General features: G+C 39.4%; 1 protein-coding gene across 2 annotated transcripts in view; it reads left to right on the top strand.

The window, feature by feature from the left end:
- The window catches only part of MLLT3 (MLLT3 super elongation complex subunit), a 229968-nt gene that overhangs the window by 188978 nt on the left and 26947 nt on the right, over window positions 1–14043 (top strand). For both annotated transcript variants that reach the window (XM_073345488.1, XM_073345489.1), the window contains exon 7: window positions 9231–9309. In XM_073345488.1, coding sequence (XP_073201589.1) covers window positions 9231–9309 — 79 coding nt within the window. The remainder of the gene's footprint in view (window positions 1–9230; window positions 9310–14043) is intronic.

The raw sequence follows: 14043 nt of genomic DNA, 5'->3' as shown, positions 1-14043 counted from the left end.
TAAGAGCTGTCAACAATAGAATTCCTTTCTGGTTTCTGAACTAATTGCATGTGTGTGCTAAATTTTCTAGTTTTGTCCAGCTCCCCAGATTTGGAAAATGTCTTAGTATCGTTATACAGTGGAATCCTTTAACTGTACATGCAATGTTGCCACACGCATTTTGTCAGGACAATATTGAGCAGCAATTTATCAGTTTTCCAAGGATACCTCCAAAGGCATACCTGTACAAAGATTATTATAATAGTGTGCAAGGGTGAATACAGAGTTAGACTATCACAGGTACTCTTTAATTACATAATCACATACTATTTTTCTACAACCCCCCCCTGCTCATTCAGTGCACAGGGTTGCCTGTGCTCACTGAATGAATAGTTTATTCAATATTCCTTTTTTATCCTCATTCATTGTGTGCCTGATTTATTATTTACAGCATGCCAGTACAATACTGATTTACTGCACTGATTACAGAATTATTAATTTCCTCATGAGCTTTGCTATGGTGCTCTTATCATAGTATTTTAGTTCTTTACAAACTTTAATAAAGTTATCTTCACAACAATCTGTGAGGTGAGGCAGAATTATCTCCATTTTACACATGCTGAATTGAGGCACAGAGCTTACAACCAAAATTATCGGAAGTGTCAATTTTGAGTGCCCAATACAATCCACCTAGGGCCTGACTTTTCAGAGTACTTCATATTTTATAGTACATATTTATGTTAAGAGCAAAGCTTCTGTTGAACTCAGTTGCAGTAAGGTATCAGCATTTCTGCAAATCACACTCCAGGTGTCTGAAGATGGGTACCCAGAAAATGAGGAATACACAGGGTGGAGAGGGTGAAGAGTCCCAGATCTCAGGCTTCTGCCTGAGCCCAAACATCTACACAGCAATTTTTAGAACCACGAACCTGACTCTGCTGGGCTAGGTCAGTCATAGCTGTGCCACAAGGCTTTTATCCCCATGTTGACGTACCCATAGTGGCCATTTGTGAAACCTGTGATGTAATTTGCCCAGCATCACGTAGGATCTCTGTGGAAGAGGCAGGGATAGAATCTGGTTCTGCAGGGTAGCATTAAAAAGTCTTAACTTGAAAAGCAGACTCTCTTCTTGCAATCCCTCACCCCTTTCATTACATGCCTTCTAACTTTATGCAACAAATGAGGCAGGGGTTCTACAGACAATCATTTTCTTCCCTGCACAACCCTGATTCATCCCCAGACACCTGTCCATCCAGGCACTGAATAAAGCAGTGGTCCTGTGGGAAAGATAGTATGTAATCATGTAATTATAGACTATCATGATGTATACACACACGGGGGGAGGGGGGAATTAAATTTGCACAGAAAAACTTCAGGCATTTTCTAACTTGTGTGCCTTTGACTTTGTAACCTTAACATTCTTTCAACTTGTTTTTTTCTTAATTGTATAACAAGAATATACATGTACATAATAATTTTTCCTTTATTTCCAATAGCATATCTAAATCTAAGTGAGGGTGGCACTTGACCTATATAATAACATACAGTGGATGCATGCATTAGCACAGTATGGTACTTTGAACACTCATTGATGATCTTCATTTATGTGGTTGTTAGGACTAGGATTTCTAATTTGGCATAACTCTAGTATGAGCCCATCATTTTACAATATCTGGTAAAAACAAATCCTGTGTCTTGAAAATGTGAGTTCCTTTACCAAATATTTCAAGAGAAAAAAATGCCTGAAGTAAGTTGAAATATAATAGGTCTACTCAAGATCCAGAATAATCTTATTCTAAATAAACTTTTCTCTTTGTAAAAATAGTACTAAAACAATTTGAATTGAAGTTCAGTGATGCTTGCGGAGTGTAATATGTTTGGTGTTTGATTTGTTGCAAAAAAAGTAAGGTTATAAGTGTACATATAATTGTGTCAGATAGGAACCCAGGTTTTAAGCAGTCTGTGAGGATGTTTGCTTTTGATGTGTTTGTGATCTGGGTGGATGGACTGGGAGTCCAGATTATATATTTGCTGTCATTTAGCTAGCTGCTTTAAACTAATTAAAAAAATTTCTCTCCCTTTCTCCACTCTCCCCCCTATCTTTTTCCTCCACCTGGAGAAAGGGACAGAGAAATCTAACTTTAGCAGTCATTGTTTAACTTGCTGATGGCAAAAGCATGTTTTGCAGGACTGCTACTGTTCTTAAACACTGCTTCATTAAACTGTTCACACCAGGTGGGCTAAAAAGTTTGGTTTAATATCTTTAAATTCAGGATTCAGAAATAATGTATTCAAGGCTTCTTACATATTAACTACTGAAACAATTACCTTACTTTCATTAGCCTCTTACTAAATGGGCCGATTTTGCATGCTGGGTCACAGCTTACAACATAAACAATGTCTATCATGATGAAAGCAAGTCCTTCTTGTAGGATAAGGACCCTGATGCTGGTGTGAAGGCCCTAGTTAAGTGTTTTATACAATTACTGTGTGTGGTAGGAAATTAACTATAGATTATTTGATTTGCGTAAAATTATAGTTCCTAAATATTCAAGCATGTGCTCTATAATAACTATTTATATTGCTGTGTCATCTGGAGGCCTCAATTGGGGATAGATCCTGCTGTGCCAGGGTCTGTACACACACATAGTGAAAAATCTTCCTCTGCTTCAAAAAGAGTTTACAATCCTAAATATCTAAATCTAAAAAAAATTAACGAGAGAGAGAAAGAGAATGAATTATTGGGTCCAATCCTGTTCCCATTTAACTTAGTGGCAAATCTCCCTTCGATTTTAGTGGGAGCAGGATTACAGTGTTGCTAAATCTCATGATTTTATCATGAGTCTCATTACAGTTGATCTTTTTATTAAAGCTCCAGGTTTTGGAGACAGATAATTGTAAGAGAATTTCAGCTTTCATTAAAACATTTTTTTAGCCCTGATAAGAGACGCTTCAAAATTTGACACAAGTGCACCCTAAAAGCTGAGAAACCAGAAGGCAAATAAAAAGAAACCACAGTATTACTACTTATGTCTCATGTTTTGGGGGCCTGATTCGTGATGTTTTACTGCATGGAACTGAATCCTTTGTCTTTTGGGGCACTCTGCTGCTCTCCTAAATCGGTTTGTTCTTGTCACCGTGTCACTCTTCTCCCAATACCTCTTCCCTTCGCAAGGATGAGCTTGTTACAAGCTGGTGGTTTGAGTCAGTACCTGCTGAGGAGTTATACAATACTTTGCAAGAGGGATCTTAGTTTAGTGTTGCATTGGTAAAATAGCATGCTGATGAGGGGCATGCTTGTATTGTGGTCAGGATTTTTATCCAACATTGTTAGTCTGCCATTTTATCTCAGGAACAGTGGAGGGCATATTGCATGAGATGTGCATTAGTTCTACTTGACACTGCACCAGCAGCTGCAGACAATTTTAAAATTAAACGCATATATTTCAATTTGGGAATACACATACCACTTTCAGAGCTCTTGGCATCTATTGTAATATTCTCTGGCAGAAAATATGGTCCTGGATTAGCAATAAAATTAACTTTCCCATTGTATTTTTCTTACTGTGTTTTTTTTAAAATTTACTAGTGTAGATTAGGGGAAAGATGCGTTGTTTATTCACATGGATAATGCATTAGCATTCAGAAATGATAGTGTAGTTCACAATATAAGGCTTCTGGGGGTTGTGCATGAACTACTGTAGCAAAATAAAAACTGCTATTTTAGTTTGATTTTTTTCATACCTCACTGGTTTTTCCTCACTTAATTTTTTAACTCTTAATTTTAACTAATTGCTGCTCTAAAGTCATTCTTTTTCATTCTTCAGTCCTCATTATTTCGTTACAATAGTTAACTATTTCCATTTCTATCTGAACGGTTTCAATTCCCACCTCACGCTAATGGTGTGGCCACCTGAAGACAAATTTTTTAAAGTTATTACCTAGTAAATTTTCTATCCCATCTATATTAATTTAAGATTTATTTCTGATGCAAGTGCTACTTGGGAACATAAGGTTATCAAGCTTGGGCAATGTATGCTCAACTCAATTCAGATTTATATTCATATGGTAACATGGGAATCTTTTACTATATATAGGCCTTATTACTGCATGCACACACACACACACACTTAGGATGCAAACTCCTCCCCTTGAGTTGACTCTCATTTCATTGTGTGCAACGTTGATGCTTCCTCCCTTGAGCAAGGTTGAAATGGAAGGTTGGTTGCTAGCAGGGGAGGTAATGGAGCATCAACTTCCTCTCTCTGCAATGAGAGAGCCAGCATAGGAGCAGAAGGAGCTGAATTCGATTACACATGTGCAGTGGTATTTAGAAGCCAAAAGTGAGAAGAACAGCTAAAAATTCAGTCCCTGCTGACAAAGATCCAGGCCAGAAAGCAAAAAGATGGGACTGTCCTGTCTACATCAGGACTGTTAGCAAATATGAAAAAAAACACACACAAAAATGTTGATTTATAGCAGTTTACCCTAGGAAGTAGTAAACAATATCCCTCCTGCTGTCCCCCCACCCCCAAATCCTTTGTTAAAGGGAGTCTGGCAGAGGCGAAAATTACATGTCCTAAAACAGTTTCTTGAAGTACTGTCTTTCTGAGATGCTATCTGCTAAAGAAATTATCAAGGAAGTAATATTAATCTATAAACTATTTCAAGTAGGTACATGTTTCAACATTCATAGTACAAGGAAAACAAATATTTTTAGATCATTACGCATAAACCAAACACTACCTTTTATAAAAATTAAAACAAAGGCCAAAAACCCACAAACCCAACAACACTAACTGTAATTGTTCCCTTTGTGACAAAGTTCCTTCTCCTGTGGAGGTGGGTCCTGTGCTTATTGGCGGATTTGCTTGCCTCAGAGATTCACGGCAGCCCTCAGTTTGGCCACTTTTGCTAGTGGCTCAAACCTGCCGTTCACTCAGCTAACCTCATCACTTGCCATCATGGGAAAAAGGAAGGAGAACAATCCCCGCAGTCTCTGCTGATCCACCATGTGGGTCGGGGAACAACCCAGAGACCTTCCCCTCTGGTGGAACCCACAGTCCAGGTTGACTCCTCCTGTGTCTGATCAGGAGTTGGGAGGTTTGGGGGGAAACCGGGCCCGCCCTCTTCTCCGGGTTCCAGCCCAGGTCCCTGTGGACTGCAGCTGTCTAGAGTGCCTCCTGGAACAGCTGCGCAACACTGCAACTCTCTGGGCTACTTCCCCAGGGTCTCCTCCCAACACTTTTATCCTTACCATAGGATCTTCCTCCTGGTGTCTGATAATGCTTGTACTCCTCAGTCCTCCAGCAGTATGCTTTCTCACTCTCAGCTCCTAGAGCCTCTTGCTCCCAGCTCCTCGCAAGCATGCCACAAATTGAAGTGAGGTCTTTTTTAAACTCAGGTGCCCTGATTAGCCAGCCTGCCCTAATTGATTCTAGCAGCTTCTTAACTGGTTCCAGGTGTCTTAATTAACCTGCCTGCTGGAATTTGTTCCAGCAAGTTCCTTCTTGATCTGGAACTGCCCCCGTTACCTTACCCAGGGAAAATGGACCTGCTTAATCTGAGACCAATATATCTCCTGTAGCCATCTGGCCTGACACTGTCACACCTATCTGGTAAAAAAACCCAGACATTTTATTGTATATCTATAGTGTATTTTATAAACTAGTATTTCTACAAATCCAATGCGACAATGAAACCTTGACAGAAAATTCTCAAAGGTGGTTTATTTCACACGCCTGTGCTGTATAATGTTAACAGGTGAGTTTGCCTGAAATGTCCTCTGTAGATCAGAAATAAATTGATATTGTACTGCTTTTAAACAGAAAGAAACTGTTATGACTGAAATAGAATGATTTAGAGCTGGTTGAAAAAAAGGGACGCATTTCATAACAACTTTTGCAAAAATTGCTCCTTTTATTTTTTGGTCATACAGTTTCAAAACTCAGAATTTTTCAATCCGCTCTAATAATGGAGCCAGTCTCCCCTGTGCATCAGTATGAGAGAAGTTGAGGGAGAGGGGGAAAGACTGGCTAAGTGTGTAATAAATCATATTGGGTCATTGCACTAATGAACCGTTTGGGTCCGAATCCTCATTAGCTTGTCTGCAGGAAGAGAAAACTAGTAAAACAGGGAAAGGACATATCAGGGAACCTGTCTGCCGGTACTGTCCTGAGCTTCCATTGTTGAAGGACATCCTTTAAGCTAATTTCAGACCCATAAAAAAAAATCTATTTGGTGATTAGTAACCAGTGGATAAAAGCAGAGAGCCCAAGTGAATAAAGGCCATAAATACCAAAGTCCTTGGGATAACAGCCTATAAAAGTGTCAAAAAGCGTTGCTTAAGTGACAAAAGATAGCCTCTGGTAACAAGAAGTGTTAGCCCACTCGACACAAATCCATATTCATGCATGGAAGACATATTTTCAGTTTCTTCTACAATGCAAACTTTTCCTGCAAATAATATTAATATTTACATTAAAAGCAACTCTTCCTCCTCGACCCTCTGGGATTTTCAGAACCGTTAAAGCTAACTTCTAGTTTCCAGAAGTTAATATTCAACATTTATGCTAATCTCTCTCTCTCATGGAATAAGTGACTAGAGAGGACAGATGAAGCAAAGAATGTTAATGAGCTCAAGGTGGCGTTATGAAACATTTAAAAGGAAAAGACAAGTGTGTGTTAAGACATCTTGTACTCAATGGCTTTTCCCTATTCCTACAGTTTAAGATTTCTCAAAACTATTTTATTATGTGGCATAATTTTGGTTATAGCAGATTAATATTGTATCTCTTAACACAAGAAAAGTATTAAAGTGAATTTACAAACCACACATCAGTTTGCTCCTGAGGCCTGATCCTCTAGATGCTTGCTGATGGTAGTATTTGCCAATTGCCACTACAATCAGTTCCATTAAAGTCAATTTGAACTGTTGGCAGTGGTAAGCATTATATCTTGTAGTGTTGGTAGGGTTAGCCTTTTACCTTAAGTAATCATTTGTGTGGTGTTATCCTCACAACAGAAAACAGTGAACTTTTAGCATCCTTAAACACACCTAACAGTATGTGACATATTTTTGCCAGGGTTTACAGATTTCAAAAATATTATAAATCAAATATTGGTACGTGACTGGGATCTGATTTAAAATGGAAGCTTAGAATTTGTGGTTGAGTCCATCTAAATTACAATTTCTGTGTGAAAATTATAGTAGCTGATAAAAATATGCAACACACATGACAACCTGTTGAAACCAGTTGTCAGCAAGTAACTTTGTGGTCAAAAGCAGAAATTGACAGATAAAGGAAACCCTTAGAGTAACTTGTAAAGCCTCTCTAGGCAAGAGGCTAACATTTGTTTTGAAATTGTTGATATATTTACCATTTGGATTGACCATTTTTGTTCCTTATTGATGTAGTCTTGGACCAAAATGTTTGGTTTGTATTGTTAGATCATACTGTGTAGTTAAAGACCTTCATTTTAATATTTGAATGGCTTGCCAGGCATTTTTTAAAAAGGGAAAATAGTATTTTCATGCCATTTCATGACTGAGTGCTTCTTTCAACAGTTCTCTTATTTTGGGGGGAGTGGGTGTGGGGCTGTATATCTACAGGTCTGATTCTGTGAACACTTACCCATGCATGAATAATCCTACTCATATGAATAGTCCCATTTAGTTCTTGACGACTTCTGCACTTACTTGACTCACTCGAATAAAGTTTGTAAGTTTTTGGAGGATCCGGCCCAAAGTTTGTATTTCGATTGTTTAACTGAGAACTCTAGATGTCATTCATTTGAGAGGAACAGATGTTACTTTTTTCCCCAAACATTATTGGAAAAAGAGAAATGTTCCTTTGCCCAAATAGGCATCTTTTCGATTGTGAGAAAAGGCAGTAAAAGGCTATAAATCTGCCTTCTCATTATGAAGGGCAACAATAGATTGATTTATGACAAAAAGGCAACTGTTGGGCTTATGTAAGCTGTATGCATAAAAATGCCAGTTAGCTCTGAGCTTTAGAATGGCTAGATATTCTTGCTGTTATTTTTGACAAGGATTTAGTGCTATATTAATCAGAGAGGAAAGTATATAGCCAAAAAGAGTTGGAAGATTTCTCTGTTAACGCATCATAATGATGCAGTTACATACATCTTAAAGACTGGGGAGGTTTTGTTTTTTAATAATAGGATTTAAAATTCCATCCAAGTTATCATATTTTCAGTGGGGCATTTTTCTCTTCATGTTGTTGGAGGATTTTAGCCTCTCCTTTAGCTTTCTCTGCTGTCTTGTATTTGTTTCGGATGCTTGCTTGTTCTTATATTTTTAGGCATTGAGACAAGAAGCCATAGAAAGTTGTGGTGGGAGAGGTCAGGTCAGGGTGGTTGCAAAATAGTGGTAAACAGGCATGAGGACTCAATAGGAGACTCGTATACCATTATGGCAAAAAATGTATAGATTTTAATATGGATGAAACTGATCAGGTTCTACAGAAAATATTCTAAGGCTTTTACAGAATTAATAGAAAATTATATACTCTCTCTATAGAATTCTGTTGCAAGGTTATAATTCTCTATTGAATGCTAAAAGTTGGTTTTAACAATCCTTTACAAAGGTGTTCTAATGAAATCTATACCGTTAGAAAAATTAAACCCTTTTAGTTCAACCCTTATTAAAGTCTGTAGGGTTTTTCCATAAGGGTAAAGTGTTGTGCTGAGGAGAAACCCAATGGGAGCAGAAAAAAATATATTATAAAATAATATATCCTTTGGTGATGGTAAAAAAAAATTGTCCTAGGCTTTTTCTGTTTGTCATCTAGCCTGCTTTACTTGGGTCCCTTCTGCCTCCTAGAGTCCTAGTCATGATTGACTAGGAAAACATTGCAACTAAAGTTGGATAAGCCTGCATTATATCATTAGGTCTGTTGCATTATAAAGTCATTTGAGCCCATGTGTTGTATAACTTCTCAAATTAGGGCATGGGTAGCTTATTGTATAGAGTATTGGTTTTGTGAAACAAAGCTTTTGTGTATGACCTGTAACAGTGTGTATGTTTTGTATGCAGAGTAATTTGTACACCTTCTGGCTCTCTAACACCATGAAATGGTTAGGAAATAATTATCACTGTGAATATCATCTGTTTAGTGGCATTTTTCCTTGCAGAGAAGTGCATGAAGCAGTAAACTGTGCTCTTTTGTTGTTGTTAAAGTGTGGAGCAAATGTATTTACTACTATGTGTTTGTGTTTGTTTTTTTAAGTCTGAACAGCCTAGCCCTGCCAGTTCAAGCTCAAGTTCCAGCTCCAGTTTTACACCATCTCAGAACAGCAGACAACAAGGTACCAAACAAGGAAAAGAAATTGAGAAAAGTGTGCAATGAAGGGGCCAACCAGTAACATGACTGATGGAATCTCATTACCACTTTTCTGCTGTCTTTTTCACAGTCTGAAGTAGTGAATTAGCCTCTGTTCTGCTTCATCCTTTTTCTTCAAAGTGTATGTGAACATGATTATAACATGTAAGAAGCAGAAAGAAAACAAATCTATTTTTTTCGTTCAGAAGAGAATGGTTATTTATTTGTTACATAGCACCAAGAAACATGCTAGATACTTTACAGACGCTAGATCCTAAAGATCTTGCAGTCGTAATCTTGCAGAAGGATCAGTAGATCCTTATTCCTTCATGGAGCCCCACATGAGTTAATCGGACTTCATGGAGGGAATAAGGGTCTGTATTTGTGGATCCCTTTGAAGAATCATGAGACAAGAGTCCAATCCAATGAGTTGCTGAGCATTTCTGTCTACTCTTTGCTGCCCTTGTGTGCTCATGCACACACACAGTGAATTTATTAAGAGTTGGATAGCACTTAGCACCTCAAGGGGTTAGGCCCTTAAACTTTCCAAATGAAAAATTTACTTTTAAAAATAATCTGACATGGAGAACATTATTGTTAGTCTTTAAGGACACATTTAGATTTTTCTGGCTAATAATTTTGGCTCCCTCAGAACTCGGTAAAGAAATGTAAGTTTCTGCCAGGAGAGCCTGCCAAACCAGTTTTTATATAAATCAATTGAGATTCATAAGAGCTATTAAACCACTTAGTTCCTGTTTGGCTTTTTTCCTTGACTTTGTCAAATTGTACAACTGATATGTTCCTGATCAGCTTGGCTTTTTTTTTAAAGCAGGAAGCTTTTGACTGATTAAAATTGAATTTGTTTCAGTGTGTGCATTTATATTCCTCAGACTTATTTTTTTTCTTTAAAATGGAATAGATTAGTACCCCAGAGAGAGAATTCTTTTTAAAAAGCAAATCTAAACAGAAGGCATGTCTGTCAGAGTTTTATGAAGGTGACTGTTACAGATTGGCTCTGTGTTCGGACAGCGATGTTTCCAGTGTGTTATAACTATCTTTAGAGCACAAAAGCAAGGGGTAAAATAGGCTGCTGTTGCATCCCCAGCATCAGGCGCTTGGCTTGTAACTAAGGCTGTGCAAAACCTTTTATACTGAATCCCACCGGTATTCACAGAAACCTCAGGGGTGGTATATGTGGGCTGCCCCATTACCCCCACCAAGAGCCCTGGGCGTTTTCCTTACCTCTTTGATGTCTTTTCAAGGAGGGAACCTGGTGGTCTATCACTTTCCTCTCCTCCTAACACCTTTAGGAGGGCGTACTTTGGCCCCTTCCACCTTGTGAGGGGTACATGGGAGGTTGCACAGATTTTCCAATTCTGAACCTTTTGCAGAATAAGTGGCAGCCCTTCTTTCTCCCCCTCCCACTACCAGGTGTGTGGTCACAGCAGTAAGTGCCACTAGATGCTCCTCTGTTCTGGGAATTTCCTGTTAATGACTGCATCTTCCAGTCTGCTATAGTGTAAGCGTCTGTCTATTGGGGATGGAGGATGGGATATGGTGTGGCAGTCTGTCTTGTGCCTCTGGAGATGCCAAAGGTGGAGTTATGTCTGTGTGTCTGCTGTGGGAGGGCTTTCTACATAGGAGAGAGGAATAAGCAAGCTGGCTGCCCTGTGAAGGGCCAGAGAGAGGGCCATCTAATTTCCCCCAGAAGACATCCGGAGGAGTAGCGGATAAGATGCCCCTATGCTGCTCATACTTGGGTACATATAGTTGCATGTACAGAGAAGACGACACTTAAAGGTAAAGGGGTAGCTTAGGCTTGTTACAGAAGCAGACTGTGTGGTGAGGACAACTCACTGGTTTAATTTTTTACTTCACTTTGGGTTCAAACTAACACAAAACTCTAAGAAGGACTAGTGAAGCCAAATAGGGTCAAAGGAGGGGCAAGATGTTTAGAGTGGCCTACAGTCTTCTGCCAAAATAAGATATAATTATGGTACCTCCAGGCACTTTAACTGGTAAATGTTGGTTTTTAATGCTGCCCTGTGTGTGAGATTAAATATTTGTACATTTATATTGTTAAATTTGAATTCAATATTTTTAACCTATTGTTGCCCCTCTTGCTTTTGTTCTTCCTCTTTGTTCCTTTCCTCCTTCTTATAGACTCTAAGGTCAGAAGGGACCATTGTGATAATCTAGTCAGACCTCCTGCACACTGTATGCCACAGAACCTCACCCACTCACTCCTGAAATAGATCCCTAACCTCTAGCTGAGTTACTGAAGTCCTCAAATCATGATTTAGAGACTTCAAGTTGCAGATAATTCACCATTTACACTAGTTTAAACCTGCAAGTAACCTGTGCCCCATGCTGCAGAGGTGGGTGAACAACCCCAAGGGTGTCTGCCAATCTAACCAGAGGGGAAATTCCTTTCTGACCCCAACTATGGTGATCAGATAGACCCTGAGCACGTGGGCAAGACCGAGCAGGCAGAAAGAATTCTCTGTAGTAACTCAGAGCACTCTCCATCTAGTATCCCGTCTCCAGCCACTGGGAATTTTTGCTACTGGCCGTCACTGATGGGACATATGCCATCATTCCATCCCCTCCATAAACTTATTGAGCTCAGTCTTGAAGCCAGTTAGATTTTTGTCCCCACTGCTCCCCTTGGAAGGCTGTTCCAGAACTTCACTCCTCTAATGGTTAGAAACCTTTGCCTAATTTCAAGCCTAAACTTGTTGATGGCCAATTTATATCCATTTGTTCTTGTGTTCACGTTGTCACTTAAATACTAGGGAGGGACAGGAGGTGTTTAAGTTATCTCTTTGGTGTATTTATAGAGAGAAAACATATCTCCCCTCAGCCTTCTTTTGGTTAAGCTAAACAAGCCAAGCTCTTTTAGTCTCCTCTCATAAGGTAGGTTTTCCATTCCTCGGATCATTCTAGTAGCCCTTCTCCGCACCTGTTCCAGTTTGAATTAATTTTTTATAAACATGGGAGACCAGAAATATAGACAGTATTCCAGATGAGGTCTCACCAGTGCCTTGTATAATGGTACTAACACTTCCTTGTCTCTACTGGAAATACCTAACCTGATGTATCCTGGGACTGCATTAGCCTTTTTTACAACTGTATCACATTGACATCTCATAGTCATGCTATGATCAACCAATACACCCAGGTCTGTCTCCTCTTCTGTGGCTTCCAAGTGATAAGTGCCCAGCTTATAGCAAAAACTCTTGTTGTTAGTCCCTAAGTGCATGACCTTGTACTTTGCACTATTACATTTCATCCCATTTCTATTACTCCAGTTTACAAGGTCACCTTGAGATCTTCTTGTCTGATATTCTGGTCCTCCTTCATATTGGCAATATCTCCCAACTTTGTGTCATCCACAAATTTTATTAGAGCACACTTTTTGTGCCAAGGTTAATAATTAAAATGTTAAATAAGTTTGATCCCAAGACCAGTCCCTGAGGAACTCCACTAGTAACCTCCCTCCACACTGACAGTTACCCTTTCAATCTGACCCATCGTTGTCTCCCCTTTAACCAGTTCCTTGTCCGCCTTTCAACAGCTTTCATCCTATGTCTGTCTATTTTTGCTTCGTTTCTGAATGTTGATACTTCCCTTTTTTCTCTCTCTTCCTCTACCACTTATCCAGTCTTTTGTTCAGTTTCTTTTGTTTTCTTGTCTTCTTCCTCCCCCTTAATCTCTCCTTCCTTATTTCTAGCTCTCTTCATATGCAGCCTCTTTCTTATAGTTTCTCCTTAATTCCCTTCTTTGACTCTTTCACTCATTCTCTTCTGCTCTCCTGTCCCTATGCCATTCATTCCCCGTGCAGAGCAATAGGTATGAAGGCAGTTGGCCAGAAGGAATCTCTTCTAGCAGACTGGAACTGATCAGTCTGTTTCCTGTCCCCATGGTGGTGCTGCAGGTGACCTTCTCCCCTGGCAAGGAATTCACCACTATCCTCCACATCCACTTATTAGAAGTCAAGGATGGGAGTCCTCTCCTGGCCTGTGCAGTGTCTCAGCCGGCAGTCTGTTGCTATTAGAATTGCCTGTCCTGTGGTCTGTGCCCATATCTGATGCATGAGGCATATGCCCATCAGCCCCATGTTATGGACTTCTCCAAGCAGACCTCAGGGTATGCAAATACAGAACAGAACCCACTGAATTCAATTTGCCTAAACAAATCTTGCACAGCCTTACTTGTAAACCATTTTAAATATAGGTCTTAAAACCAGTAAGCACTGTTAACGCTGGACAAAGACACTCTGGGTGCCTCTGCTGTGATCCCTGTCAGAATTGAAATAATTTACATCAAAGTCCCCTACCTAGGGGAAGTATAGTCTCATTGTTAAACCATGGTCCCGAAACTGTGAGTGAACTTTACCTACGTTACAAGAGTATTGTGAGCCTTAATTTATTAATGATAGCAAAGTACTTTGAGATTCTTGTGTTGAAGGCGCCATAAAAATGTAGTAATCATAAACTATTACCAGTATAGAAATATAACTACTGCCACCACTACTCCTGCCATTCCTGGATGCCCTCTATGTTCTCGAATATGATGTGATCTAGAATCAAACACTGTGGTTTGAGTCACTTCCTTCAGCCTCCCCAGCCTTACCCATGCTCCTTTTAAGCAGCTGTCCTCTTTCATATTTCGTACGTGTTAAACATGCAGCTTTGCGTAACCACCTTTTATAGCAAAA

This window comes from Lepidochelys kempii, chromosome 5, assembly GCF_965140285.1.
Source record: "Lepidochelys kempii isolate rLepKem1 chromosome 5, rLepKem1.hap1, whole genome shotgun sequence".
In the NCBI taxonomy this organism is placed as follows: domain Eukaryota; kingdom Metazoa; phylum Chordata; order Testudines; family Cheloniidae; genus Lepidochelys; species Lepidochelys kempii.
This window is presented reverse-complemented; position numbering and strand designations above follow the sequence as displayed.